Source organism: Stereum hirsutum (assembly GCF_000264905.1).
Source record: "Stereum hirsutum FP-91666 SS1 unplaced genomic scaffold STEHIscaffold_14, whole genome shotgun sequence".
In the NCBI taxonomy this organism is placed as follows: domain Eukaryota; kingdom Fungi; phylum Basidiomycota; class Agaricomycetes; order Russulales; family Stereaceae; genus Stereum; species Stereum hirsutum.
The window spans coordinates 160,081-187,741 of NW_006763144.1; the positions used below are offsets into that span (position 1 = coordinate 160,081).

The 27,661-nt window shown below is 50.9% G+C and overlaps 11 protein-coding genes across 11 annotated transcripts; 6 read left to right on the forward strand and 5 right to left on the reverse strand.

Annotated features, from left to right (window-relative positions):
• Positions 1-2,390: 2,390 nt before the first annotated feature.
• On the forward strand, positions 2,391-2,870 carry STEHIDRAFT_64499 (uncharacterized protein; the record flags this gene model as incomplete). Its single annotated transcript, XM_007307785.1, has 1 exon — positions 2,391-2,870. A coding segment is annotated over one exon (480 nt), but the record flags the coding sequence as incomplete, so codon positions are not given.
• Positions 2,871-2,999: 129 nt separating this feature from the next.
• Positions 3,000-3,879, forward strand: STEHIDRAFT_64130 (uncharacterized protein; the record flags this gene model as incomplete). The annotated part of the gene is made up of 2 exons (XM_007307752.1): positions 3,000-3,655; positions 3,726-3,879. 2 exons carry the CDS (start codon positions 3,000-3,002, stop codon positions 3,877-3,879), a joined length of 810 nt encoding a protein of 269 aa, XP_007307814.1.
• A 2,155-nt stretch (positions 3,880-6,034) lies between these two features.
• STEHIDRAFT_63905 (polysaccharide lyase family 1 protein) lies at positions 6,035-7,190 on the forward strand (the record flags this gene model as incomplete). The annotated part of the gene is made up of 6 exons (XM_007307729.1): positions 6,035-6,134; positions 6,192-6,260; positions 6,322-6,488; positions 6,558-6,762; positions 6,829-6,885; positions 6,964-7,190. Coding segments are annotated over 6 exons (825 nt in total), but the record flags the coding sequence as incomplete, so codon positions are not given.
• A 287-nt stretch (positions 7,191-7,477) lies between these two features.
• Positions 7,478-9,132, reverse strand: STEHIDRAFT_170895 (uncharacterized protein). The gene is made up of 6 exons (XM_007307827.1): positions 8,936-9,132; positions 8,552-8,876; positions 8,386-8,491; positions 8,068-8,330; positions 7,912-8,004; positions 7,478-7,850 (listed from the first exon to the last, which is right to left on the reverse strand). The coding sequence occupies exons 1-6, from the start codon at positions 9,058-9,060 to the stop codon at positions 7,575-7,577; spliced, it is 1,188 nt and encodes a 395-aa protein (XP_007307889.1). The 5' UTR covers positions 9,061-9,132; the 3' UTR covers positions 7,478-7,574.
• Positions 9,133-11,020: 1,888 nt separating this feature from the next.
• STEHIDRAFT_141346 (uncharacterized protein) lies at positions 11,021-11,920 on the forward strand (the record flags this gene model as incomplete). The annotated part of the gene is made up of 7 exons (XM_007308227.1): positions 11,021-11,115; positions 11,173-11,188; positions 11,245-11,327; positions 11,387-11,400; positions 11,454-11,550; positions 11,618-11,759; positions 11,828-11,920. The coding sequence occupies 7 exons, from the start codon at positions 11,021-11,023 to the stop codon at positions 11,855-11,857; spliced, it is 477 nt and encodes a 158-aa protein (XP_007308289.1). The 3' UTR covers positions 11,858-11,920.
• Positions 11,921-14,098: 2,178 nt separating this feature from the next.
• On the forward strand, positions 14,099-15,019 carry STEHIDRAFT_182876 (uncharacterized protein; the record flags this gene model as incomplete). The annotated part of the gene is made up of 7 exons (XM_007308228.1): positions 14,099-14,193; positions 14,253-14,268; positions 14,325-14,407; positions 14,467-14,480; positions 14,534-14,630; positions 14,708-14,849; positions 14,910-15,019. 7 exons carry the CDS (start codon positions 14,099-14,101, stop codon positions 14,937-14,939), a joined length of 477 nt encoding a protein of 158 aa, XP_007308290.1. The 3' UTR covers positions 14,940-15,019.
• Positions 15,020-15,294: 275 nt separating this feature from the next.
• On the reverse strand, positions 15,295-17,396 carry STEHIDRAFT_170898 (FAD/NAD-P-binding domain-containing protein; the record flags this gene model as incomplete). The annotated part of the gene is made up of 8 exons (XM_007307828.1): positions 15,295-15,867; positions 15,929-16,058; positions 16,127-16,248; positions 16,321-16,331; positions 16,424-16,814; positions 16,880-16,962; positions 17,034-17,228; positions 17,339-17,396. 8 exons carry the CDS (start codon positions 17,394-17,396, stop codon positions 15,295-15,297), a joined length of 1,563 nt encoding a protein of 520 aa, XP_007307890.1.
• A 1,628-nt stretch (positions 17,397-19,024) lies between these two features.
• STEHIDRAFT_124042 (uncharacterized protein) lies at positions 19,025-21,025 on the forward strand. The gene is made up of 3 exons (XM_007307829.1): positions 19,025-19,691; positions 19,837-20,493; positions 20,558-21,025. The coding sequence occupies exons 1-3, from the start codon at positions 19,389-19,391 to the stop codon at positions 20,582-20,584; spliced, it is 987 nt and encodes a 328-aa protein (XP_007307891.1). The 5' UTR covers positions 19,025-19,388; the 3' UTR covers positions 20,585-21,025.
• Positions 21,026-21,383: 358 nt separating this feature from the next.
• On the reverse strand, positions 21,384-22,276 carry STEHIDRAFT_124044 (uncharacterized protein). Its single transcript, XM_007307830.1, has 2 exons — positions 21,893-22,276; positions 21,384-21,835 (listed from the first exon to the last, which is right to left on the reverse strand). The coding sequence occupies exon 2, from the start codon at positions 21,819-21,821 to the stop codon at positions 21,474-21,476; it is 348 nt and encodes a 115-aa protein (XP_007307892.1). The 5' UTR covers positions 21,822-21,835; positions 21,893-22,276; the 3' UTR covers positions 21,384-21,473.
• Positions 22,277-22,771: 495 nt separating this feature from the next.
• Positions 22,772-24,846, reverse strand: STEHIDRAFT_149120 (FAD/NAD-P-binding domain-containing protein; the record flags this gene model as incomplete). Its single annotated transcript, XM_007307831.1, has 9 exons — positions 22,772-22,842; positions 22,948-23,404; positions 23,472-23,601; positions 23,658-23,782; positions 23,839-23,843; positions 23,925-24,309; positions 24,378-24,460; positions 24,531-24,734; positions 24,789-24,846. 9 exons carry the CDS (start codon positions 24,844-24,846, stop codon positions 22,772-22,774), a joined length of 1,518 nt encoding a protein of 505 aa, XP_007307893.1.
• Positions 24,847-25,755: 909 nt separating this feature from the next.
• On the reverse strand, positions 25,756-27,489 carry STEHIDRAFT_64143 (tannase and feruloyl esterase; the record flags this gene model as incomplete). Its single annotated transcript, XM_007307754.1, has 4 exons — positions 25,756-26,103; positions 26,153-26,332; positions 26,393-27,096; positions 27,174-27,489. 4 exons carry the CDS (start codon positions 27,487-27,489, stop codon positions 25,756-25,758), a joined length of 1,548 nt encoding a protein of 515 aa, XP_007307816.1.
• Positions 27,490-27,661: the final 172 nt, after the last annotated feature.

Sequence of the window (27,661 nt, forward strand, 5' to 3'; positions counted from 1 at the left end):
AGGCGTGAGATTCGAGCAGGACGGACGGGACGAGGGCGGGTTACATGAACGAGTAACGAACGATGCGAGACCCAAAGAAAAAGGAAAAGGGGCGACCGACTAGGAACTGAAAGACGAAACACAAAACGGTGAAACTGAGAGTCATAACTTGAAGGACGCGATGAGGCAAAACCGAGGCTCGAAATCTACTTTTATGTGGGAGGTAACGTACGTATGGACAGTGACGCATGGGAAAACCTTCCTTTTGTGGTGGGTCACACGGCCGTGCGACCCGGATTAAGTATGAGTGCCACGACGAAGTTAGAATGGCGCGAAAGAGACCGATACGGAAACAGAATGTTCAGGAAACTCAAATAATAAGTGTTTTTTATGGGATAAAGCGGCAGCGCGACCACGCATGTCGAGGGAGCATTAAAACGGTGAAAAGCAGGGCACAGAGCGTCATTAAAGTAGGAAGAGGAATAGAGAAATCAAACAGAGAAAAGGATGTGGGCGGGCGGGTACCGAAAAAAGAGCTCGTGTGCCTGCGAGAAAGACAAAGAGGTAAGACATGGATCTAGAAAGACGCCGGGGGCGTGTAATAAAAGAAGTACCGACCTGCAGGGACGACGAGGTGACTGAGGAGCAAAAACTGCGTCCAGCGGGCCACATCCCTATACCACAGGTCGGCATTCTCCGTCGCGGGACTCATCTCGGGGGCCGAGGCGCACGCGTCGTGGACGGCGCGGGAAAATCAGATCAGATTGATCTAAAGACTAAGACAGAGCCCAGTCATAACCAGGGTCATCACGTGAGACGCCACAGTCACGCAAGAGCGGCCCAAAGGCCTTTTGGCGGAGCAAAGCGTGACGGAGTCAAAGCTTTTCTATGCCCTCCGGAAAGAGGGGCGAAAAAATTAAACTGCTCGCGCCAGATTGTAATCTGAACATTCATTGAATATCTGGCGCGAGCAGATTTTGCTGCAAGATCACATATGTAGAGGGCATAGAATTTTAACCTCTGAAGGTGGCGAGCGTCTAAATTACATCGACGCGTCGCGTCGCGGTGAACTCTTGTAAAGATGTAAACTACCTTCGTACACAATCAACTCCCTACATTCTATAATGGGCAGACGAAAAAACGCTGCTGCATACAAAGCAAAGATCAAGAACCTTGGGCTATCAATTGAAAAAAAAGGCCGACAGCTGTTATTGAAGAAAAACAGGGACAAGGTGAACGAGGTGAGTACTGCCAGTGAACGGGATACTTTGATTGATACCCACCTGCAATAAACATGACAACAGGCCTCTGGACAGCCCCTGCCCCAGTACACAGAGTCTGTCGAGCAGTATGTCGAGCCACGAACACCTCCAAGCACACCACACCGAGAAAACATGCCGCTCCATGGCAGCCCCATGCAAATTTCGCCAACAACTCATAATGCCGTGCAGACACTACGTACCCCTTTGACTACACCAAGTCGTCTTCGTCGAATCCTAGACCACCTGACTCCCAAGTCGAGGCGCACATCGAGAAGCCCTCACAAGGTGTCCATGAGCCCTTGTCTAGCAAGCACCGTTCCAGCCTCACCGACCCCTTCTCGGATCCTCCATCCCACCAATCTCGATTATATAACACCTAGGACATCAAAAAAGGGGAAGTCAGTGACAGTGGAAGAGGTAGATGATGAAGAAGACGTGGCGAGGCGGCTCAAGTTTGAGGAAATGAACGGGCACGTACTTTTTACAGAAGATGTCGATCCACTGGTGTACGATCCTCTGGATGACCCGACTCTGGAGCATTTTGAGAGTGACGAAGAATCGGAGGGAGGTACGTTGGAGGAGGAAGAGGACGACAACCCGCCACTTCGTCTGTTTCGAGGTCAATCAGAGGTTCGCGAGCTACTCGGTGTTTTGGGAGGCGGTGTTTGGGGAGCACAGGAGCGAGAGCGAAGGGGACTCACTGCAAACCAACGACTCGAGGGGCCTTTGCCTCCACCAGGACCATTCCGGCCGGTGACCCCACCACCATTTATCCCCCATGAACCCACCTCCTCTGGTCGTTTCGTCCCTCCACCTTCCCGTGACGATGCAAGAAACGCTTGCGCGGACCTAACACACATCCTTAACCCGAGACGCACCACAGGTGTCGGCCACAAGCCTTTCCCGTTCCAGAAGGACGACGTACTCCGGGAGAGACTTACGATGATGCGGATGGCTCTGATGTTGTACACGAGTGGAGAGAGCCCGATGACCTGGAGTAAAGCGACGGAAGAGGCAGTTAGATTATCTCCGAGGAAGAAGGGAAAGGCTTCGACCCATTCCGTCGAGCAATTGCGCGTGTGGCTACGCACCTTCATCGATGACCGTGAACAATTACCGTTCAACCTATACGGAACATGGAGCGTCAGCATGTTGGAGGATGGGGATCTCGCACAGGAGCTCTTCAACCACCTACAGTCAATCGGGGCCTACGTTCGCGCTCAGGACATCGTCGATTATCTTGCTCGTCCTGAGGTTCGAGCACGCCACAACCTGAAGGATACAGTCGGACTATCGACAGCGAAGCGTTGGATGCACATAATGGACTATCGCTGGAAGAAAACACCGAGCGGTCAGTACGTCGACGGACACGAGCGCGAAGACGTTGTTCAGTATCGACAGAAAAAGTTTTTACCGACCTTATTCGAGCTCTTGGCGAACGCGCAAATTTGGAAGGAAGGTGTGGCGGAAGCAAGAGGGAATCCACCCGAACGATGGACGATTATATGGTACCACGACGAAAGCACCTTCTACGCACATGATCGACGGATTGTTCGTTGGGTATGGAAGGGAGAGACAGCGAAGCCGAGGGCAAAGGGGCAGGGTTCGTCGTTGATGGTCGCAGATTTTATCTCGGCGGACTACGGTTGGCTATCGTCGCCTGACGGAACCAAAACGGCTCGGGTCTTGTTCAAGGCCGGTGGCTCGCGCGACGGATACTTCACTAATGAAGAGATTCTTGATCAAGTGGAGAAGGCCATGGACGTACTGGAGGAATTCTACCCAAACGAAAACCACATCTTCATCTTCGACAATGCTTCCACTCATCAAAAGCGCGCCGACGATGCACTATCTGCTCGCAAGATGTCCAAAAAACCGAGCAAGCCAGAGACGAACTTCATGGTCGAAAGGACGAAGCGCGATGGGAACAACAAGATCGTTTACGACAGTACCACGAAGAAGCCTGTGAAAGAGAAGATCAAGATGCAAGATGCCGAGTTTCGTGGACTACCACAGCCACTGTACTTCCCATCTGATCATCCGACACACCCGGGTCTCTTCAAGGGAATGGCACAGCTACTTGTCGAACGCGGGCACACGAACGCACCTTCCCTTCGAGCCGAGTGCGCCAAGTTCAAGTGTAAGCCAGGAGCAACGAACTGCTGCTGCCGCCGCCTACTGTACAGCGAGCCTGACTTCGTGAATGTGGAATCCTTGCTCGAGACGCGATGCCGGGAGCGGGGCTTCTCATGTCTGTTTCTCCCGAAATTCCATCCCGAGCTGAACCCGATCGAGCAATGCTGGGGATTCGCCAAGCGTATCTACAGGATGTATCCGAAATCGTCCACAGAGGCCGAGCTCGAGATCAACGTGAAGTCTGCCCTTGCCGAGGTCAAGACAGAGCAGATTCGAAGGTGAGTAGTAGCCCATGTCGGCGTAGAGATCATTGAGCGACACTGGCTGACATGCATTCTTGGACGTCAGGTTTGCTAATCGGTCCATACGATTTGGCAATCTGTATTTGGAAGGCAACCTCAATGGGAAGCAAGCTGCTTGGGCGGCGCGGAAGTACGCCGGACATCGAACCATTCCAGACATGGAGAAGCTTCTCGAGGAGGTTGTGCAAAAGAAAATTTGACAGATTTTATTTCGTGTTTCTTAGTGCGAGCGTATACCGTGTACATTGATCCTATCTACGTCGGACTTTAATTGAGGTGCAATGCTACATGTTCGGAACTCTATCTCGTCGATCTGCAACCATACCTCCGCCGGGTGTTCGCCACAGCACAGGCCGCGAAAGACTCGCCGCGCGTCACAAGCGCGTCACACTGCACGTGATGACCCTGTTTATGACTGGGCTCTGTCTAGTCTTGTCCAATTTGGAGGCCTTTTGCGGGCCGCCTCCGCGCTTGCCTCATATGGAAATGCTGCACGCGGGACAGGACCGTCTGGAGCTCCGTCCCCGCGCGCAACATGTCCATAAGAGGCAGGCGCGGAGGCGGCCCGCAAAAGGCCTCCAAATTGGAACAGCCGTTATATGAGTGAACGATTCCCTTCACGTCAAATATAACGGATGGTCAGAGCCTAGGCTCTGTCTTACTTCGCACGAATTGGACTTGTGAAAACAACCGTCTTAACTCGACAAACTCAAGAGTCAAGACTATAGCCCTTCTAGTGATAGGAGAAAGTAATCAGCTTAGATTCGATGTGCAGTCTAACCTCAGGTCTATGAACGTTTGCCCAGAGATGAGCGTGCAGGACTGAGAAAGTGCAGGAAGACGTTCCTGTTAGTCGAAGTCACGCGCACATGTTGAAGCGGAGCCCGGACCGGACGGCGGATCTGACAATCCGGTGGCGTTTGTATCGTTTTGTTGTTGCTTGTTGTTGCCTTAGCAACTGCCTCCCTTTTCCCTGCTCAATCTGACAGGTGTCACGGTTATTCTACACTCTCGGCTTTCTGTCATGGCGGAGACATTCGTGTGTCACTGCTTATTGTGCTCATACGACATATCCCAGAGAAAGCCTCTTCTCGAACTCCGTCCTCAGACAGCCTGAGGTAAGTACTTTGTAAGTACTGAACCGAGGGCACAGAATGTGTAAACATTCGGCCCCCTATCTTGGAGACGTCGACCGGTCGGAGACCTTGTCAAGTATCAGTGCGCAGCAGCGATGTACTTTCCCTGATTAGATGAGACAATTTTGACACAGTTGCATCATGGTAAAATGTCTTGGAGATCGTTCCCATCATTGCGGGTTGTGTGCTGCGCGCTGTTCTGGGCGTCGGAGGGGTAAATAAGAGGAAGTACGCAGACAGAGTGACAGTTTCAGTATATGCCTCTTCGATGTGAGTCTTTTTGTTTTTGCCCTTCGAAAAGCAAGAGTTCACCGTACCTAACTTTACAGGATCTCCATCGAGTCGCGCTTCTGCAAGATATGCAACCTCTTCACAAGGACGTTCCGGCCTCTCAAGTTGAACGTGGCCTGTTTTCTAGAAAACATATCAGTACCACCAAGGTTCGCTTGTGCATAGAGGATCGAAATCATTATTGCCTGCGGTTGTAAGGCCCTCTGGGCTAGCTCGTCGTTCTAGACGCAGCACCCGGTGGGCGCTTGCCTTGGCATTCCGTTCGTCCGTGCCTCCTCCGAAAAAATATATCTTAAAACATACCACATCAAGTATAAAGCCTATACAGGTATATGCTCGGTCCTCCATTGTCTTCGAGTTTCTTGTCTTTTCTTCGATTTCCTTCCGTTTACCTGCGTCACTTGACTGTTGACTGCCCGACTGACCTTTTCGTTCTCTACATACGCTCCCTGGACTCATATTGAATATGAAGTGGATTACTCCTCTTGTTTTCTTTACTCTCTTCCAACTCGTCTCGGTCAGTCCCCGATCCTCTGCTTGTGGACCACGGTCCGACGCTGATACCGAATTTGCACATCATTAGGCTCGTCCTGCATTCGAGTTCGGAAGACGTGCATCTTCCTCCTCTTCTTCCAGCATCTCTGCATCTAGCACCAAGTCTGTGTCTACATCTGTTCGAGCCACCTCAACCTCATCCACCAAGAGCGTCTCGGCTTCTGCTTCAAAGAGCTCTTCCACAAGCGCTGCAGCCTCTTCCTCCACTGCTTCTTCTTCCAATTCTACCAGCTCTAGCACTGCGGCAGCTGATGATGTGGCCTCGGTCGGTTACGCCACACTGAATGGCGGGTATGTACTTTTCCTTTCTATTCTTGCCCTCCGGTGCATTCGAATTGGACTTACGATGTTGTGTGGCGGCTAAATTCATAGTACCTCTGGCGGCTCCGGCGGTACTAGCACCACTGTCACCACGCTCGATGAGTTGACATCTGCTGTCGAGGGCTCTGACTCCAAGATCGTTATCATCTCCGGTCCGTTCTCTTCCTCCATCCGTTCTCCTCTACCGTGTTTTGACATGATTTGGGCAGGTACCATTACTGGTAATGATGTCGTCCGCGTTGGTTCTAACACCACTGTCCTCGGTGCTGCTGGTGCTTGTGCGTAAACTACCATTTCTGTTCTCCGTGTCAGTACGCTGATGGTTAGGGATCATTGCAGCGCTCGAGGGCGTTGGTCTCCGCGTCTATCAAGAGTCGAATGTCATCATCCGTAACATCGCTATCTCCAAGGTACTCGCGGAGGCCGGAGATGCTATTGGTATACAGGAGGCATCTCAAGTTTGGGTTGACCATGTTGATCTGTCGAGCGACATGGACCACGATAAGGTTCGAGTCTACCCACTACGCGGGTTCAATTATTGTCCTTGCGACCTACCACACATTCTACATCTTTAGGATTACTACGACGGTCTCCTCGACATCACACACGGCTCGAACGGTGTTACTGTCACCAACTCAAAGTTGCATGATCACTGGAAGGCTTCGCTCGTCGGCCACTCTGACAGCAATGGAGATGAGGATGTCGCTATCACCGTCACGTATGCTAACAACTGGTGGACGAACCTGAACTCGAGGACTCCTTCATTCAGGTTTGGCACGGGTACGTTTCAGTCCATTACTTCGTTATATGAGTGACGAGGATACTGACTAGGCGGGCTGTGTGCAGGACATATATACAATAACTATTATGAGTCAAACAGTGACGGGATTAACACTCGTGATGGTATGTTATAATCTTCCAACCCTCCGTCCTCTCACCATTTCTGTGGCCGAAATTATTTCCCTACCCTTGGCATAACAGGTGCACAACTCCTCGTCGAGAATAACGTCTTCGTGAGTGTCGACAAACCTCTCTACTCGGTCGACGAAGAAGGCTACGCCGTCTCCAACGGCAACGACTTCGGTGACGGCGAGGATACCGCTGACGCTGGTACTTTCACCACCGCTCCCTACGATTACGATCTGTTGGACGCGACTGAGGTGGCGGCGTCGGTGATGGCGAGCGCGGGTGCGACGTTGTCCTTCTAAACACACCTTCCATCTCCCATCTCTATTTCGTATTTATTTGGGCCGCCCAAGGAATTGTGCAAGGCTGCCCGGAGGAGAGAAAAGCTTGGTATGAAGCTGTCGTTTGATTGTGGCGAGATTTGTTAGTTTCAGATTTCTTTGAGCTTCATAGGTTTCATAATTCGGTATCAATCTTCATGGGGTGCTGGGGACGTGGCAGGCTCATGTATCATTCACTCCTTTACAATTCACATTCACTTTGCCCTCTATGATGGATACGGGGGTCGTACGGGCACCTGGTGTGGAGTATAAGTTGTACTTCAAGTTCAATTCAGCAACAGGTAGTACTATACGATCTTGGTGGGTCACTGGACGGCGCCACGCGTTATACGCCTCGCATGCCCATCATCTCGCTCTCGCCGTATACCACATCCCATCCTTCTCGCTCATACCCCTTGCATACTTCAAAAGCAATCTATCCCTCTCCTTCCCATCTACCGCCACATCCTGCAAAAATGGAATGATATCGCTGGCCTTCCATTTGGACCGAGTGAGAAAGAGATCGGCGAAGAGAGCTGGTGGGTCCGTGGGAAGCAAAGAGCGGGGGAAGTAGGTTAAGAGGTTCGGCGGTGCTGAACTGGACGTGGCGGCCAGAGGGGAGGGATTGGAGAGGTAGTTCCCCTAAAACATTGGGAATGACAGGTTAGAGACTATCATGGTAGAAGCCGACGAAGGAGCATACCGAGAGTAGGGAGAGGGAGACGTGTGAGGCGAAGGTGTCTCCTACAGCGTTGCGCCACTTGTTCAAGAACGCGTTCTCTTCGATCGAGTCGTCCTATATCAGTAGCACAATATTGTTGGTTCTCTCGCACGAAACATATGAGGCGGAATGATGTACCTTATAATGCCGCAAAGTGCCCAGCCCAACCTCCCCAACAACACTTTCCACGTCCATCCTCCACCTTCCATCCTCCGAGTTCATCTCTCCAAACCAGCCCATGACTTGTTCGGTGACTCGTCTCTGGATCTCATGCTCTTCGAGTGCTCTGGTAAGTTCTACGACTGTGGCTGATTCATGCTTTTGTTGTGTGGAGACGAGGCAAGTGAGAATAAGCTCGAGGACGGTATGGAGATAGGAGGGTGACATGGGTCGAAGGTTGCCTAAGAAGCATGTTTGAGCTTGTAGGATATGGGACAAATATGTTTGGAAACTCGCCATCGATGACGAGTATTCGTTTCTCCCGTATAGAGGCTGCTAGCTCTTGCTCGCTAGCCTGCAGCTCCTCCCTCGCCTGCTCATAGCTGAATCTTGGCCGCTTCCTCTATTCAGTAGATCAGTACTGTCGTGACTCAAAGTTTGCATAAGTATAGAAGATACAGACAAGCCTACCGTCATCGCCCTCATCGTAATCTTCGTCTTCGTGGCCCTCCTCCCACTCCATCCCTCTCAATAGTCCCCTCAACCGATGTAACCGCGGCACGGCAGGTACGAGCTCCAGAATTTCATTCAAACTCTCCTGTATCACAATCGCGTCCGCTTCCTGGGGCTTTCCACCTCCATCAGTGTCCATAGCATCATCGTTCCTATCGTATACGCGTGGCGTTATGACAAGGACTGAGTTGGAAAGGACGACGGATCGGATGGCGTAAGTTTTGTTGGAAGTGCAGAGAACAGCGTCCTCATCTCGTCCGCCTTTGATGGATAATCTGGCAGAACAATCCCGTCAGCGTCCACTTGTTCCAAATGTGACAATGCTAGGACTTACTCTAGTTCATTTCCCGCAGCTGAAGTGGATTCGATCAGCTGAAGCAGCTCTGCAGGGAGCTCTAAGAGACGGTAGGAACCGCTGGCAATCGACTCTGATGAGTACTGCAAGTCAACTGAGACCATATCTAAAAATTTTCAGATTTATACGTGTTTTGCCAAGGTCCTGTCATCTGCAGAGGGACGCGTTCGGATGAGAAGAGACGAGACGCGTTTGACGCGTGACGTCACGCGTTTTCTGGCCGTACATACGGACGTTTCCGGATGTTCAAACTCCGCTGGTCTTTGCTTGCGCCCGCCGCGGTTTCTTCTCTCTTTTGGTCTATCATGATCAGGCACTTTGAAACGCTCATACTTCGTAGGGTTTGGTCTCTGTTCTAGGCGACATGCAATCTCTTTATCGAGAATCTAAGTTGAGTGTCTTTTAGCTTCCAGCCATGGCAACTTCAAGGTCTGGGTCTCTCCAATTCCGAGTCTTACAATCGGCAGTGGGCAGTACTGGCCGCGGTCGGAGTCGTCTGATGTGCTGCATCATTTGGGCTCATGGGAGCACCTTTTACGTTCTTGCTGCTCAGAACAGCGTGTTATCGAAAGAAAGAAAAACGTCGGACCGAGCCTAGCTCAACGACTGAGCCGACGCCTCGTCGCTGTCTAATCGACCATCTGCGCCCCTGCCAGCACACAGGAATTATTGTGCCATCCCAGTTACCGCGTACATCTCTCACACTGCCGAACATTTTTATTGGATTGGCCATTCGAGTTAATGAGTGCGATTGGGCTGAACAGACGGAGCCTTTCAGACCAACATTGATGTTGAATATTGATCATTGATGCTGATCTTAGGACGTGCCTATCCATGCGCCAGCCTGTTTCATGGATTCATGGGCGGTCTAATAGGTAAAGTAAGCCTCGCTGGCATCCCCATTTTGATGTGGTCATGGTCGGATCAAATCCAGCTACGACCGTGTTGATGTCGAGACTTTGACGTTCAACCCTCTCCGACGCCCAGCCCTCGTCAAACACTGTAACATTGGGCATGGTATTCTGGGTACTGATGACAGCCAAATATCCTTATTTGTTTGCAGTTGAGGCCTACGAGCGACTGTGACATCCTTTGACGACGCAGAACGCAGAAAAAGCGTCATAATCAGTCGAAATTCGGAGCGCATTCTGCGATTATTTCGTCTAGATTGGTTGCCAACGGCTCTATGTGTGATGGGACGTAGTTGAGGGCCCATGGGGGCCTATCAAAAGACTTTTTCGAGCAGGACAACTGCTGTTCATCTTGGCACTGTTTCATTCTATGCAAGCCTACGTATGCACATCCCAAACACCGGTCTCATAACGATCATCGGTTTTTCTATCAGTGGTCTTGCACATGTCCCCTGATCCGCATGGCCTAAGCGCGTGTAGCTAGATGCCAAGGCACATCCGCTGGCACAAACGTTCTAGTAGGTGTACATTCACTGATCGGACAAGAGCACGAGCATTGCGGGGAAACTTCCGAAAGCGACGACGGTGAGATCCAGACCGTCGGTGTACATGTTGATAGTCATTCGGTGTTCTGTCTCGCTCTGTTGTTGAATCTCAGGTTGAACCAAGCTCGATTTCTACCACTCCCGAGGGAGATCCAGAAAGTCTCCGCGATTTCTATTACCTATAGGAATACCTTTCATCAACCCCCTAGCTCATCTAATGATTATCTGCGACATTGTCTCATAACCATGCTGTCCACACTTCGTGCCTATCTTTTTGGGCCTGACCGGTGCCTCGTCTTGACAGGTCTTGACACATGTTCATAGGGGAAATCGAGCCACGGATAGATTTATTCGACGATCCACAGACGTCCTTCAGTCCAGAATGCATACAACAGCGGCTAGAGGTAACGAAAGAGCATGCGTCCATTTGTTCGCCCTGGTTTGGTTCCGAAAAAAATTATGTCCAGGCCACAAACTACTCAAAGGACCGATGGTTCGCCATGTGTAGCTTTTTTATGTGGTCTGCGGGTGCAGGTATAAAAGCAGCACGAAAAGTGCTTAAGGACTGCAGCTTACTCCCAAGCCCTTCTGCATCTCCAACGTTAACCATGTTCGCCACACACTTCATCGCTTTCGCCACCATGGCTGCCGTCGCCTTCGTTGGTGTCCGGGCGGAAACACACACGATCAACTTCGTCAACAAGTACGTCAACCCTGATTTCCTTCTGGGCTCATATTGACCTTTGTGTTGGCTCTCTAGCTGTGGATTCGGCACGGTACGTCAGGACAAACTTTTCCTTAGTGTCCATCAACCTAAATGGGTGTCTGCCAGCCGACTCTGGTCTCGCAAAGCGGCCAGATCTTGTCGACCGGAGGAACTTACACGGCGGGCGGGGCTATCGTCGGTGCTATTGCGTGAGTGGTCCTGTCAGTAAAAGGCCGTATGCACAGATAGCTGACGTGAACTAATTCAGGTATTTACAAACCGGTGTGTACAAGCTTGCGGCCGAATTCTTCGATATGAGACTTATTCTAGTACAGGTGGATGCGGCCTGAACGGTGACTACTGCACCACTGTTGAGACGACCCTGAAGAACGGCGTTGGAGCGTCCAGCACGGACATCACATTGATTCCTGAGTACGTTGACCGTCGTTGTCTCCCCCAGATGAGACGCTCATGTTCTGCTTTTTTCTGCTCTCATTAGCCATGCCTTCTCCGTCACCACCGGATTCGGCTATTACAATGGGTGCGATGGAGCTGGCGCCGATTGCACGTACAGCGGCTGTCCTACGGCATTCCATGTGTCTACCGATACATTTGTTCAGGTTGGCTGCAGCACCGACAATGTACGTTTTTGACTTCCTTCTATAGTTGCATACATAGCTGATAGTTTGGTGATGATTGTAAAATATAGGTCGACTTGGCTATCACATTCTGTGACTGAGAACTTTTGGTGTGGCGCGCCTTCGCCGAATCCATGAAGTAAAATGTGTACGAACGAAAATCGGGGGAAATATTTATTTGTGTTGCTACGGCTTTTTTTCTGCGGGGTCTTGGTAGATTACCCATGTACTGTAGTTTCTCCGGTAATGTCTATTTGCCGCATATAAATACTATATGTCTTCATCAGCTCTTCGCAATGGCTCAAGCGCCACATGCAGTTCCTCGCGAAACAAGTAGAGCCCCTTCTGGGGGCACATCGATGAGTAGTTTCTGGATTTCCTGTAGTAAATGTGCTCTCAAATCCGTGGATCTATGGATCTGCGTCTGAAAGATAGCTTCCGTTGAGTCCAAATTGACTCGCCAGTGGGTGACTTTCCGTAGCAATCTAGGAGGCTTCCTGATGCACAGAAACATAAATAAAGGGGTATCATCCAATCAAAAACCGGCGCGAACCTCCTTTCTGTGCATGTAGGCCTCTAGAATCTGTGAAACGCTCTACTGTACGTCCCAGCAGTTAGACGACGCTTACATAACGTGGGAACTCCCATTTGGCGGGAGACTCGCGCAAAATTGGCGGGGGCGATGGGCCCCTTGGGACACCGGACGTCGCCTAACGTCTGGGAGGTACAGTACGGAAAGTCACCCAGTCAACTCGCCACACGTTAAACGTTCGAACCTAGACGCGTGACGTCACGCGTCTTCCGAGTTCTCCCGAATACCAATTCGAATGACTCGTCAAGCATTCCACCAACTTGCCACCAACCACCACAACTTGGATATTGACTGACTGTCGACCATCCCACACTCCTCTTGCTACATCTCAGTACAACTCTCTCTGGTCGATATGGCGCTCACTTTTTAGATCGTGCGGGCATTCCAAGCGCGGTCTAAATACTATCAGCTGCAGATGTCTGCCAGCGGTAACGCGGTCGGGTGTTTCTCTTTCGTGGACAAACCTACCCGGGCACCGACCTACTTCATGAGGGTCTGACGCTCAAGTTGAGGCTGATTGCGGGATGATCAAGCTGCTCGCGCCACGCTGATTTTGTCAATACCTATAATTGCACTCTTTGTTTTCTGGCTTGGCACCTGCCATACCCTCTCGAGCTATCATGATCTGATGAAACTTTGCAACAGCCGTGTTGTTGTCGAACCATCGACCTCGAAATTGCGGGCATTTGGAGCCCGAAAAGGCCCCATTCCATGTCGAAAAGGCCGATGGTTACAATACCTGTCACTTGCAGCGCTAGGGGCGGGTATCGGTGACACGTTTGGATGTTGTCAGACACAAAGAATGCTGCCAGGGATCAGTCGGAGCTCGAAGCGCTCCCTCAATATGTTCAGCGTAAGTACTTCAGGCTGACGCCAGACCGTTTTAGACGTATTTGTGTCTTGTGGCGAACGACGGAGCATCAGAAACGTCTATGCAATGAAGCAGAATCGATGATGTGATGACTTGCCGTTCTGCCAGCGCTTGGGACCGCGTGCCCATTTATTCCACCATACAATATATCGGCACTCTATCAATGCTTGTCATCATTTACATCTACAGGTGGCTTATTGTCCTCATGGTCTGAAGTCCCGTGGGTTGATTCCCAGACAGGTTCAGTCTACTACTGACCCTATTGTACTTTAAGTCCGTTGAACGGGCGATTACGGGCGCCATGACAGACAAAAACAGAGACGGGGAGGTCTAACCTACTCGACTTAGATTGCATGAATGAACCCTCTGCTCCCTACTGTCAACAGTCAGCTTTGGCTCGTTCCAATGAGGGATTTGGAATGCTACTATGAGACTAGGAGGCGTCCACTCTAACCATAGACCTTTGATCGGGGATAGCGTACATAAATCACCTCTGGCGAGCTGTTTGCTTGGCATCATACCATCCGTGGCATTCATGCTATCGGTCTACCCTTCTGGATTTATACCGCGTCCCATAGTGTTACGGTTTCATAGTAGCAATCGTCCTGCAAGGGGGGTTGCTTGACTAAACAGAAATCTCCTTAACGCTCGACGTGGCCTCCATTCCAAAGGTTTGGACCAGGTATGTGTTTGACATGTTCGGCTTGATCTGAATCCAAGAAAGTAATCTAACTTACCGACCACGGCCTTTTTTCAGGCCTCAGGACTCGTCTTCCACTCCCACCGTGTGGCTCCCGAGAAAGGTATAAAGGCAGCTTCATGGGCAGCCGATGACTGCAGCTCACTTACCGAGTTTCTCTCGCGCATCAACAGCCCATCATGTTCACCACTCGCTTCATCGCTTTCGCCACTCTTGCTGCATTCGCCGTCGTCAACGTTCAGGCAGAGTCTCACACCATCACGTTCGCCAACTAGCAAGTAACTCCTCTTATATTCTAACCATGATGCTGACTATGGAACATTGGATGTATAGCTGTGGATACGGGACGGTATGTTAGGCCGAGTAATGCTTCCGTATCCGCTAGCCTAACTTGGCGTCTTTAAGCCTACTCTAGTGTCGCAAAGTGGTCAGATATTGTCGACCGGAGGTGCTTACAATGCGGGTGGGCCTATCATCGGTGCTATCGCGTGAGTGGTCCTGTCAGTAAAGGATCGTATAAACAGTCAATTAACGTCAATTAATGTAGTTACTTGCAAACCGGTGAGTACGAGCTCGCTGCTGAATCCTCGAGTATCAGACTTATTTTACTATAGGTGGATGTGGCCTCAATGGTGATTACTGCACCACTGTTGAGACGACTCTGAAGAATGGTGTTGGAGCGTCAAGCACGGATATCACCTTGATACCTGAGTACGCTGTTGTCCACTTTATGCCCAAAGTCAAGTGATTGAACTAACTCGATATGGATCCTTTCTTTATGATAACAGCCATGAGTTTAACGTTGCCGCCGGTTTTGGCTATTACAATGGCTGCGACAACACTGGCGCCGATTGCACGTACTACGGCTGTCCCACGGCGTTTTATGTGCCTACCGATACCCATGTACAAGTTGGTTGCAGCACCGATAATGTACGTTTCTCGCACACGTCGTTCATACTTGCCTACATTGCTGATCATTCGATGTTCTAGGTTGATTTGACCATCACGTTCTGCCACTAAGAGGTGTCAGCGTGGCGATCTTCACCACAGCGATACCACAGAAGATTTACGTATATGCCCGGGTATTTATTGTTGTCCTTGTATGTATATCGCGGTATTTTCGTCGGCGAGGGTCCGAGTGGTTTTGATATACATGACAATCCTTCCAGTGCTGTCAAGTTCGTACATGCGAATGCCAACGTCTGATCTAAATATGGATATAGTCTTCTGTGACTTCAACGCACAACGACGACGAAAGAGGCGGAGATAGGTTTGTACAGACCTCCACGGCGCATTCTATTACCCATTTCTCAGAGGCTTAAGATACAGTCAATCATAACGAATTCCACTATAAATACCACCGACCAGCGGCCCCTCAACTGTGCGGTGCAACCACCTCCACGTTATGAAACCCAAGTGCATCCCTCCCTCTAGAAATCTCCGTCTCATAACGCGCATGCAGCTCCGTCGCATTCCGCATATCCATGTTCAACGCCCTCTCACCAAGTATACCCCACTCGACCCACCAACTCTCCGCCGCATCCCTGGCATCATATCCCCAAATCTCGAACAGTTCTTGCCACTGCCTCAACAATTCCTGATTCTCCGCTTCCGAGTTCGTATCACCTAGTTCATGCTCGCCTTCTCCGCTACCTCTGGCACTCCCGCTCGTAGAACCAGACCCCTTGCCAATTTCTCGATTCACGTATGCTTTCTTCTGCTCTCTCCATACGTCGTCGCGGGCCTTTCTCTCCGGTCCGGGTGGGAGGGAGAAGATTGTGATATTGTCGAGTTCGGCTGCGTGTAGTGTGTGTGTGCGAGATCTGCGGAGATTTTCGAAGGTGTAGAGGAAGGAGGCGATTTGAGTTCGGCTGCGAAGGTGGGAGAATAGGGTGCCGAGGAAAGAAGCCTCTTCGAGGACTATTGTCGCGCTGGGCATGCCGCAGGGCTATCAAAAATTCCATGTTCGATCAAAAATGTGCGACCGAAAATGAGACGAGAGGACTCACTGGGAATGGATGGGCAGCCTCCCCGATGAGAAGGATTGTTTCGGATTTGTCGACCCAGGAGTTTGCGGAGGGTAGATAGCTAGTCGTGACGCGTTCGAGCGTCGAGATGTTAGCGATCGCAGTTCGTAATCTGAAGGTCATGTAAGAAAGAAGTTAGTCGAGCTTCCGATAACACCCGAAGAATTGAAGGCGTCTTACCGTGGGTCCAGCTTGTCATATTTCAGACAACTCGACGGGACTGGGGTACCCCACCCTACTGGGTCCTCGTCATTCAACTCTTCGTTCTGCCAGAACGTGAACACCCAAGCCTTCTTGCTGCACTACATCACGCATCGTGCAAAAATAGTGAGTTGTCATCTCGCCGCAAGAACTGCCAATAATATTAGACGCACAACGGGATAGGCTAGAATGCCGATGTCCGCGACGACCGAGGCGAGACGATCAACTCGGGTCAGCGAAAGCCCTGAGCGCTGATAGCAGGTAAGAATACCTCACCCATTACACAACACCTATTACCCATCCAGATATTATGGCCAATCTCAGTCACCTCCTTCAGCCCTTCGTCGTCCTGCATCTTCTTGATAGGGATGGTGGCATTATAGACTGCTGTATTTGTGGTGGGTAGTTTGGGCACTTGTTCGATGACTTGTCGGACGAGACTACGGCCACCATCTGCTCCGATGATGATATCAGCCTGGAAGGACTGTCCGGTAGAGAGGACGATGGAGGGCTTTGAAGGATCACATCCTGGCTTCGACGAACTGGGCGATGATTCGACAGGGCTATCTTCAAGAGGAGGAAGAACGGAAGTGACAGCAGCGTCTTTCATGATTTCAGCGCCGGATTTGACAGCAAGATCGTGGACAATATCATGAAGATCGCGGTGCTATAAAATAATCATCACTCCGATGTCCAAGGATCAGGATAAATAAGATGCAGAGGAGATCGTACGAGAATAGTATAGAACTCTCCTCCAAGCTCGCGCAATACTTCCTCTTTCCAGCCAAGATACCCGATGCTCTCACCTGTCTCCACTAAAGTATCATTTATAGTGTATGATGCGATTAGATAATTTCTGTGCTATAAACAATGGATAAGTACTCACTATCGTAATATTCGGTCGATGGCATCTTCCATCCCCGCATCGTGAACTCATCTAAGGCACCCCATTGCTGAAGCACCTTGTACCCGTTGGGTGTGATTCGAAAGCCACCAGCTTGGGAACCGTTCCCCATAGGAGACTTTTCGAACACTCGCACACGGTGTCCCGATGATGCAAGAGCGTGGGCTGTCGCTAATCCTGACAATCCTGCGCATGTCAACACAGAGGAGAGTGAACGTTTGGACGAGAGCGGGATGCAGCGCTCAATTAATCAAGATGTTTTTACGTCGAGGAGGTGAAGAACGTACCGCCTCCTACGATGATGAAGTCCAGCTTCAGCTTCGCCTGTCGATTGTTGTGGCCCATAGCAGTGTTTGCGAAGAAAGAGAAAAACAAACAGTCCAAGATGAGGTGAGAAGAAAGAGTGACGTGACGACCAGGGTAGGAAATGAAGATGCAGTGTGCAGGAGCGCCCGGAGGCCATTAGCGACGGCCTCTCCGCGGAGGATCGTTCCATGTTTAGAGGATGGACTCGAGACCCGTCGCAGACCGGGATTATTGAGAGCTGCGCGCTACACAAGGAGTAAGATAAAATCAATCTGCCATAAGGACGCGTGTCAGATGTGGTCATAAGCGTCTACTCATTATAACAGGGGCTGATGATGTATTAAAATTGATATAACAGGTAAACAAGGTAGAATCGAATATGGAGATCATTTACCGCTCCACAGACGGTGAAGTCGAGAAGTAGAAGGCATACCAAAAAAGTACAATGGAAGGCAAAGCTCACGATTGAGCCTGTGATCTCGATAAGAGAGTACGCATAACCATCATTGTTCTCCGTGATGATCAACAACCAGTTGCGCCCAATGTAGCAGGTGGCAGGCCGGAATGGCCACATCGGCTCAGCTGACTCGACTCTCGAGTTTCTTCCAAGTTGGCGAGACGGCACATCGGCTGGCAGACTGGGATAGCCCAGAGCGATGAATTTTGGTCGCGGTTGAATGATTTTCAAAAGAATGGAAAGAAGAAGTCGAACCTCAACGCGGTGGTCGTGAGCTGGAGCAGCTAGTCTCCCACAGGCAGACCTTGGTGGTGAAGATAGGCGTTCAACGTGTCAAACTCATTGAAGTTCAACGAGAGCGGCGTTTCGCGGTTTCGGGGAATTCCGGCTACCAGTAGTAAAATGGTCCTGTTTACGCCACACTTTGGCCGGGTTCGACAGTGTTCAAATTTTGTCAGGCGCATGAGAACTTGACTGAGCAGTGCAAGTACCATGAAATCCACATAAAACATCAGAAGGACCTCCTACTTTTTTCTTGGAGACCTCAGCTGGTTGGGCTAAGTACACGCTTTATGTGTACTCACTACGATACTCATCGTTGTGATTTTGAGGTCAAATATACTGTCGCTTACAGGCCGGGGCTACCACGATGCCCGCTTCAGTAGTGGGTGAGTTTCCGTAGGAAGTTTGCGCGGGTCTTGGAGGTCTAAGTGCGCCGAAAGGAGGCCTAGGTCAATTCTTGATCGTGTGAGACCCCTGCGTTTATGTTTTTGAGCATCAAGAGACGTTGATACGGAAAGTCAGCCTGTACTGAATTGCGAGCGCTATACCAGTATAGCAGATACAATAGCACGCCGGCTTGGGTCAGTCAGTACGACAGGGTCGCCGTCTTGCTTAAAATCTCGAGTTCACAGCGCAAGTATGTATAGTTGATGTAAGTATAGGGCAGCGGCCATGCTGGGAGTACTTATGCCGTTACGGTGGCGTGTCGGCTGGCGTACTGACAAAACCCGACTCGTGGAAGGCTGCTTGTACAGCATGTCGGCGACACAGGATTTAGTACGGAATAAGCGAGAATTCTTGGCATGCTGCAAGCGTGATGTATCGTCACACCGTATGGACCTTTGCCAAGGGCGGCTTAGTGAGAAGGGCGGTATTCTTTCACTTACAGCAGTCCATCACATCCCACGTTTTATCCTGTACAATAACAGGCACTCTCCACGGACACTACGCATCTCATCGAGGGGGCCAAACAAGGGTCAAACGACGAAAACAGATGTGGCACCTGTGTGGCGCAAGAGGAGGTGACTGAGCCACGTGCGTGTATTTTCTCAGCCACGGCCACCACCCTCCGCAAACTCTGTGACGGAGCCCAGGAATATCTCTCCAGCTCTCTAGCCCCTTCGGCGACGACGACACTGACGACCTGCTCGCCAACATTGATATTGCTATTATAACTCCTGAAATTTGCAGTCCTTTCGATCTTTTGTGACTGAAGCTTGACCTAGGAGGAGCGTGAGGACCACGGCAGACGAGGATCCGGGTTGCCTATTGCGAGTTGAACCTCATCATTGATGACTTCGCTCTCAGTGGGACGTTCGTCCCCACAGCCGTTACCATCTCTGCCACCATCCCCCACGGAAGAAGACCTTGGAAAGAGGAGAGTTTGGGACTCTGAGGATGGACATGACGATGCGGGGAGGACGGAGAATGCGGGGAAGGGAGAGGAGCCAACTGGGACGCTTGGCGGTTACGCAGATGGCGGTACAGACGAGGACTTGAAGAAGCTTAGCCTGGAAAGAAATGGCGACGCTTTGAATGGAGAGAGTTATCCGCCCATGACGGATGAAGAGGCAGAGACGAAGAGAGTAGAAGAGGTGCGCTTCTTTCCCCACATGCGGAAACCCAAACATGAGCATAGCTGACACGACGCTATCCATTTCGGTACCATTATCTCCAATATTGTATCCGTATCGTCCAATCCCGATCATACGCTTCACGCGATGTGAATATATGTAACAGAACCTGCGTCGATGGGAAATAGCCGAACGCCAACGCCGGAAACAAGCCCGTATATCCTCCCTTGCATCCTCATCCGCTTCTACGACCTCTACTCTCGTTGGCTCACCCCCTACGAAGACAGCCACCTCTGCGGCGTTTGCCAGCCCAGAGCCCGGTACCACACGTCGTTCTTCCATTCTAGGTTCGATATGGCCGTCTCGTCGTTCCGACGCTCACCGAGCTTTGAGCACCTCAGAGGAGTTGGCTGGAGCAGTTCGTATGGATGATTTCGAGCAACGGCCAAACAGTCCCGGGGGCTCGAGGTCCCCTACACCAGGACCCGAACGCCGTTCAAAAGTTGCCGATCCATTCGCGGATCCTGACGCTAATGCATCGTCGGCTTCGCTCTTCGTGAACGAGACTGATGGTTCAGGCGATGGGATGACACCTCTAACGCCGACACAAGAGAGTTTCAGGCAGCCACCACGACCAGAGCCCTTGGATCTACCTCGCCCGAGGACACCGCCGCCGAGAGTGTATACGCCGGGTGTCAGTAGACCTCCAGAGCCTACGAGGGCACCTACGATGGAAGCCGGTGGAGGAAGCCAGACGGAGGAGAAGCCGGTCAGGTGGTGGACTGAGTGGTTGTGCGGATGTCGTGAACATGGAGAGGAGCAGGTTTGTCCAGCCCTTTGCTCAAAATCTCTGCTTTCTGAACATGGCTTCATTGGATATCAAACAGGCAGGACGGACCAACCCTCTCGAATAGTTTGCTTCTCTATGAGTTATTTTGTTCGTTTCTCGATGTACAGCAGTCTGTCTTGTTATCGTCGTTTCGTTCTCCGATAGACCAAGCCCTCCCAGCTCTTCCCCGTTGTCCCCCGCATTGCATTCCTTCACGGACCTCATTTTCTCCGCCTTCTGTCTTCGGCCGTTCAGACCATCGGACCTTTACCTCCATTTTTTCCCAATGACTCACCCGATCCACCCTTTTATGTCCATCTGTTTATCATCCCAGGCTTTACGGACTCGTCCGCGTTTTATTTCTTAAGTCATAATGTACTCCACCTCGTCCACGTAGTTTCATGTTGTGAGTTTGACTGGCTGAATGGTTAGCTCCAGATAATTGGGAATCCACCCGTTGCCAGACATATCGCGTGTGTTAGCTCTGTCTGTATTTTATCCCAATCACGACTATGGCACAAAATCCCCCCTTCTTTTCATTGCTTTCCGCGCGACTACGGAATGCTCCTGTACCTTCCTCGAACATGCAACGACTTCCTCAGGCAGCCCTGCCTTCATGTTCGTAAAAAGTGGAGGCAAATCGTCAGAGGCATGATGATGGGCCCCGAGTTTCCTTTTCCGTCGTGTCCGCAAACAGACCGTCGCCTGAACCTCTCAACGGTTCCGGGCACCGCTTCAATCACCCTAGGATGCCAAAATAAATTTGGCTTGCATTTTCACACTCGTGGTTCAAACACTACAGGTTATTGTAAGCTGCCCACTGCCCAAGTCACCCAATAAATCCAGACCGTCGAAGTCCCTACGCAGCGTAAATTCAATATCCGCGACTGCCAGTGGCTGAATGCATCTAACAGCAGTAAACTCACATTCTCTTCTTCACCATCACATATCCCAAAGAAAATCCTCGCTGCACCTCACGCACTGACCCCACAAGCAATATACGTGTCCTGCCCAACCTCCACGAAATTAAAACAAGCCCCCACGTTCTCAGCGTTGTAAAACTCAGCCGTCAAACTTCCCGTGCACGTCTCGTCCGTGCTCGTCCACAGCCCAACGGTGCAGGGGAAGTCGTTCGTGCTGATGTATAACGAGGCTTCGCCATTCTGTTGCTGGAAGCATTCGGAGTGGTTGGGCTGGAGGTTGAAGTCGGCGATGAGATTGCCGCCGCAGTTCGCAGCGCTCTCGAGGGTGATGAAGGCGGCGGAGGTGGTGCAGGCGCAGAGGATGGCGGTGGAAAGCAATGGGAAAATTAACGGCTGCATGTTGTGTCGAGGGTCTGTGAGAGTATTGTTAGATTAATAAGATGTCATTGGGCGAAAAAGAGAAGCCATACCTACTGAAGGATTTGGCGATTGCGCAGGGAGCTCTCAGCGAAGTCCTGGGGAAAGTCGAGCACCATTGCCCTCATATTTGTAGATATCTGGGAGGGTGAAGGTGCGGGGATAATCTCGCCCTCGAAGTATATGCAAGTCCTATACACAGAGCTCCGAGGTGATGTATGGTGAAGAGGCAAGTCATCACGCCAGAGACAACTTTTATGATACAGTGCGGAGATTTGGATGCGTTCTCGTACCAATTTGTCGATGAATGGGCGCATAAAATTCGCAGGTAGGAGTCATTCGGGAGCAGAAGACTTATAGTTTTCTAGAGAATCAGTATGACCGTTCCTATTGAGTGATACAAGTAACCCAGACCTAGGCTCTGACCAACCGTTATATTTGAAATCGTGAAGATAATCGTTCACTGTTATAACACCCAGACCAGCCAGCTTCAATTGTACAGAAAAATGGTCAACGTACCCAGATCAATCAGATATGAGAATCCAGGAACACGCAGTAAAAGTTCGAGAGTGCCGTGTACAATGTTGAGACCCCGGGCAGATGATGGCATGAGCTAGCACCTATTTACCCTCTTTCGCTCTGGCGGCCGCAATCACCGAGCTTTTCGAATCGAATACATGGGCATCGAGGGACCGTGACAGTCGGAGAGTCCGTTGGGCCACAAAGGCCCTGGGAAGCGAAAAGCGGAGATACAATAATCTCGGAGGTTCCCGAACTCTTTGTGTCAATCCACATTGAAAGGACTCGGATGGCCGCTCGTCTGTTTCAACATCCACCATATATGCAAGTGGTCAAGCTGTCCATTCCTAGGTGTGTTGCCGACTCCGGCTTGATACAATTTTTTTTTGGCTTTTTTGCAGTGCAGATGATGATCAAATAAATTGAAAGTGGTTGAGTGCCGAGTTGTAGTATTCGATTCCTGTCATCGTTATGCTTATACGATCTGTGTTCGCCATAAAGATAGTACGTATCTGTCAGCTCTGCGACATCACAATCTGCATCTGCCGAGTCCCGAGCTCACTAAAACCATTCGATAGCTCTAAGTCACGTTGGTCATCCGCTTCTTTCTGCAATTCCATGGCTCTTTCACCAAGCAAGCCCCACTCGATCCACCAACTCTCAGCTGCATCCCGCCCGTCGCATCCCCAGTTCTCGTAAAATGCCTGCCACTGTCTTCGCAGCTCCATGTTCTGCTCCTCAGAGATCATGTCCTCTTCACTGGCACTGCTAGTGCTCCTGACATATCCGACGTTTCGCTCGATATCAGCCTTCTTTTGCTCTGCCCACGTGTGGTCTCTGGCTTTCCGCTCGGGACCGGGAGGTAACTGAAGTATCGTGAGGTTATCAAGTTCGAGTTCGAGTAGCCTGGATGCGCGCGGTTTCCGGATCTGCTCGTAGGCGTGTAGGAAGAGGGAAATTTGGGACGGGTGGCGCAAGTGGGAAAATAGCGTGCCGAGGAAGCTAGCTTCTTCCAGTATGATAGGTGCACCGGGGAAAGAACCAGGCTGTAAAGTACGAATTTAACACGGGAGCGATCACGCGAATTGGGACACAAGCAAGGTGAAGACATACAGGAAACGGATGAGCAGCTTCTCCCGTAATGATGATGCTCTCGGACTCGTCAATCCATGAGTCGGCATGGGGGAGTATGTCTGTCTTGACGCGTTCGAGGGACGAGAGATGCTCAATGACCGACCTGAGTCTGGAGAATATGGAATGCATCAAGACAAAATCTAGCACAGTAGAGACTGTACGCACCGTGGATCAAGCTTGTCCCCGTACTTCAAACAATTGGCAGGGACTGAAGTGCCCCAACCTGCTGAGTCACCGTCACCAAGCTCCTCAACTTGCCAGAAGGTACAGAGCCAAAAGTCGTCGTTGCACTGGCATCGCATATGAATTGTCAGAGGGAGATGTCTTTGCATGCATTCTATCGAACGGAACCTACGATGGGATATGCTGTCGAAACAATAACAATCTCAAATCAGTATGAGTCAGAAGCGCCGGAAAGAATCAGAATATTACACATTGCGTAGTGTTTATTTCCTAGCCACAGCGGATGTCTCATCTCCAACACCTCTCTCAATTGTTCGTCGCCTTGCATTGTCTCGAACGGGATGGTTCCGGTATAAAGGACCTTGCCGGACGTGGTAGGTGTGTCGGGTACTCTTTCGATAGCCTGTCGAACCAGGCTTCGATGACCATCAGCCCCAATGACGATGCCAGCCTGATGAACATCTCCAGTGGCGAGTGTAATGGATGGCTTGTTAGGATCGCATCCTGACTCCGAACAGGAGGCGTCTCCCGTGTCTGAAGTAGGAGGGTGAACGGCGACGACAGTAGCGCCTGTGATTATTTCGACCCCAGACTTCAGGGCGAGGTTTCGCAGCAACTCGTGAAGGTCACGATGCTGAACCATCCCGATGGACCAATTTTCGTCAAGATGTACATGGTCGTATAGTCTAGTTGAAAACGCACGGAAATAGTGTACCAGCCGCCACCCAGCTCCCGCAACACTTCTTCGGGCCACCCCAAGTATCCGATTCTCTCTCCTGTCTCGACTTGATGAGGAATACACATAAAGAAGATTAGGATAATTCGACTGAAAGATTGAGAGCCAAGAGGACATACGATCGATGAACTCAGTTGATGCCACCTTAAATGCTCGCACCGTGAATTCTTCCCAGACGCCCCACTGCTCAAGGACCTTACAGCCATTTGGCGTTACTCGGAATCCACTGGCGGCCGAGTTACTCGTTCCCGAAGACGCGTCAAAGACGCGTACGCGGTGTTTTGACGATGCCAGTGCGTGGGCCGTAGCTAAGCCTGCTAAGCCTGAACATGCCGTTAATACATGCACTCTGGCTCCAACTGTCCAAAACGGCTGACCTCCTCCAACGATCACAAAGTCTAGTTCGAGTACGTCTTGCTTTCTCGAGTCATTCATGGTACCTTGCGTAGTGTTGGCAGTAAGTGCGAAGAGAGCAGGCAGTGGCACGATGTCGGGCGAACCACATACCTGTGTGGTGGGTATTTGTAATGGGGTGTATAACCATGTCTGGACAGAGAAGACCGCATCTAGAAATAAATGAGCGCTCTACGAGGGAATATCAGGAAGAAGATGCCACAAGACAGAGAAGGTGGGTTCGCGGCTATTCGCCTACTGCTCCGAGTCGAGAGTTGCCATTCTCGCGCACCCACCAAGATTTCAGGTGGTATTCGGCGTGCGAGGGGAAGCCCGAAGACGAGGTTCGGAAGCCACGGTGTGGTCTGATGTTGTGTCGGAGAAGCCTTTCCCGATGTGTAGAACCTGTGAGCATGCTTGCGGTGAGTCCCTCCGGATACCCTGTACGCAACCAGGAACGGAACAATGCGGATGAACAAGATGCGAGAGATGAGAACGAGAGCTATGGAAATAGGACATACAGGCTCTTACAGGTATCATGAGCCTACGAAAGAATTCCAGAGCACGGTATTTTTACAACAGGAGTTGGAAGGTTCGAGTTTTTGATTCGCCGATGAACGGACTTATGCATCTCACCGCAGAACCATAAATTTAAACCCCTATGTCTTCAAGAAATGGTCGCGAACCCACAAGCTGCTCGTAACACAGTCGATACAAGCAAGAGCATAAAACGCCACCACTATACACCGTCATCGCCTATGATTGCGATTCCTCTCGGCTGCAAGGACTCCGTCGACGATCAAGGTGTGGGGAAACTTTATTGAGGGAGTAAGCGCAAAGTACGTTGGAGCATCAATCGGATATGTACAGGGCTAAAAGATCTGCATTGCCGTTGACAAGTATCATTGGGGTTAGTGTTGACTTTCCAGAAGCACCCGTAAGGCTCACCATTCACGTCGTCGCTGCGCACACCCACTCCGTCCCATTCCACTCACTCTCAAACTCAGGCCACCTGCAATGCTCCCGCACAGTCCCGTTGCTCGATGTTCCAATGATACTATCAGGCGCCGCACCTCCTTCTACCCAGTCCACGAGCGCCAGAAGAGCATTATGCGCCGAGTCGTTGCTCGCGACCGCAATTGAGTCTCCGCGTTGTCCGAGGTTGAAGCAACCTGGGCCGCCGGTACAGTGCGCCATGCCGGGGACGAAGAAGAGACGATAGAAATCATCGAGGTTCGAGGGGGTTAGAGCGCTGGAGATGAGGTTGTGAAGACGCTTGGATTTTCCTGACGCGATGAGCTATTTCCCTGTCAGCAAATGCATGTAAATCAGGTGCAGTACTACGTACGCCGTCAAACCGTCCATGATACGTTAAGATTTTGCCGCCTCGTTCGCGATATGCGGAGAAGTTACCGTCCCAGGTGGCGACACCACCCGGATTGATCTCATCGGCATACTCTATGTCGCCCATGCCCCAGTCGTTGAAGGTGTAGTTGGTGTTGTTATAGATTACATTCTGCCACCAGTCCTATACAGGCGCTGAAGTCTTCGAATCATCGATAGAGTGCGAAAACAGAACGACACTCACGTGAGTATACGAAAATATCGATCCATTGAAGTACAACGGTCTTTGAGTCGATGCCTCTGCTCCAGGATCGAACCTTGGATAAATTTCTTCATCCGTATTCGTGTCCATCAAGGGACTATAGATGATGCCCAGTGCTTCCACCTGCTCCTCCGTCAAGCACGGACTAGTGTCGTTCCCAGTACCGGTACCACATAACAAAACCTTTGGGTCAAAGTCACAGTCGTCCGGCTCCGTGATGATCCCGTCGGCCACCCCGTCGAGCATATCGCATTGGTCCAAGATAGCGGTAGAAACGACTGGCCAAAGTTGGTCGGGGATAAAGCTCGTATTGGTAGTTCCGTCGGGTGCTCCTACAGCCCTACCACAATGGCCACTGAAGGCAAGAAGGTGATTGAAATCCACCGCTGGCGCACCTGCCAAAATCCCGTCGAAATCGTCCGGAAACTTCAACGCGGACTGCATCCCTTGTCTCCCACCCGTCGAGCAGCCCATATAATAGCTCTTCGAGGCGGAGGTATTGTAATATTTTTGTGCGATGGATTTACCGAGTTCGGCGGAAACGTGAATGGCTCGCCAGGCAAAGTCGTTGATGATCTCGGGTTGGTCGAGGAAGTGAACACCGTTGTCGCCGTCATGGCCATTATCGGAGCCTATTGAGGCGAAGTGGAAGGAGCTGGCGTAGTCGAGATTGCTGTAGTCGATGCCTATACACAATACCGAAAGTGCATCGAGGGGAGATCAGTCTCGGGTCGCGCATAGAGGTAGACACGAGAAGACTTACATCCACCTAGGCCACCGTTACCAACGGTAATAAAGCGGCCGTACCACTCATCAGGGAGCCACATCTCGAACTTCACGGATGAAGTCTCCGTGGTGTTGACTTGAGCGTAGATGCGGCAAATGGAAGACGTGACGTTCGCCGAGAACTGACATGAACCTGCGGTCGTCACGACAGAGTTGGCAGAAACATAGGCAACGTCGAGTATTGTAGTGTTTTCGAGTTGAAGTGAGCTCTGCAAGGCTGAACAGGCGGAGTTGCCGTCAATAATCGCTGAGCGAACGAGATGGACCAGGAGCAGTCCAACGAGCGACAACATTGGAGTCGTTATCATGGTGGCGATTTTGCTTGGTATTGAGCAATAGGAGAGCAACCCCGTCTCTTTTAAACGATAGAATCAACTGACCAATACTGGGGCGATGAACGCTGCTTGTGACTTCGAGGGATAGGTCAGGGATATTCTTCGTGTGGAACATTTGCCGAGAGTCGCA

What these genes read in the sequence shown, in the direction of transcription:
- STEHIDRAFT_170895 (XM_007307827.1), bottom strand. Translation starts at nt 9,060, where the DNA reads ATGGTCTCAGTTGACTTGCAGTACTCATCAGAGTCGATTGCCAGCGGT. An exon ending in GCTGCGGGAAATGAACTAGA is followed by an intron (nt 8,877 to 8,935) that starts GTAAGTCCTAGC and finishes TTGTTCTGCCAG; the next exon opens with ATTATCCATCAAAGGCGGAC. An exon ending in AGGGCGATGACGGTAGGCTT is followed by an intron (nt 8,492 to 8,551) that starts GTCTGTATCTTC and finishes TCTACTGAATAG; the next exon opens with AGGAAGCGGCCAAGATTCAG.
- STEHIDRAFT_124042 (XM_007307829.1), top strand. Translation starts at nt 19,389, where the DNA reads ATGACTTCGCTCTCAGTGGGACGTTCGTCCCCACAGCCGTTACCATCT. An exon ending in AGACGAAGAGAGTAGAAGAG is followed by an intron (nt 19,692 to 19,836) that starts GTGCGCTTCTTT and finishes TATATGTAACAG; the next exon opens with AACCTGCGTCGATGGGAAAT. An exon ending in GTGAACATGGAGAGGAGCAG is followed by an intron (nt 20,494 to 20,557) that starts GTTTGTCCAGCC and finishes GATATCAAACAG; the next exon opens with GCAGGACGGACCAACCCTCT.
- STEHIDRAFT_124044 (XM_007307830.1), bottom strand. Translation starts at nt 21,821, where the DNA reads ATGCAGCCGTTAATTTTCCCATTGCTTTCCACCGCCATCCTCTGCGCC.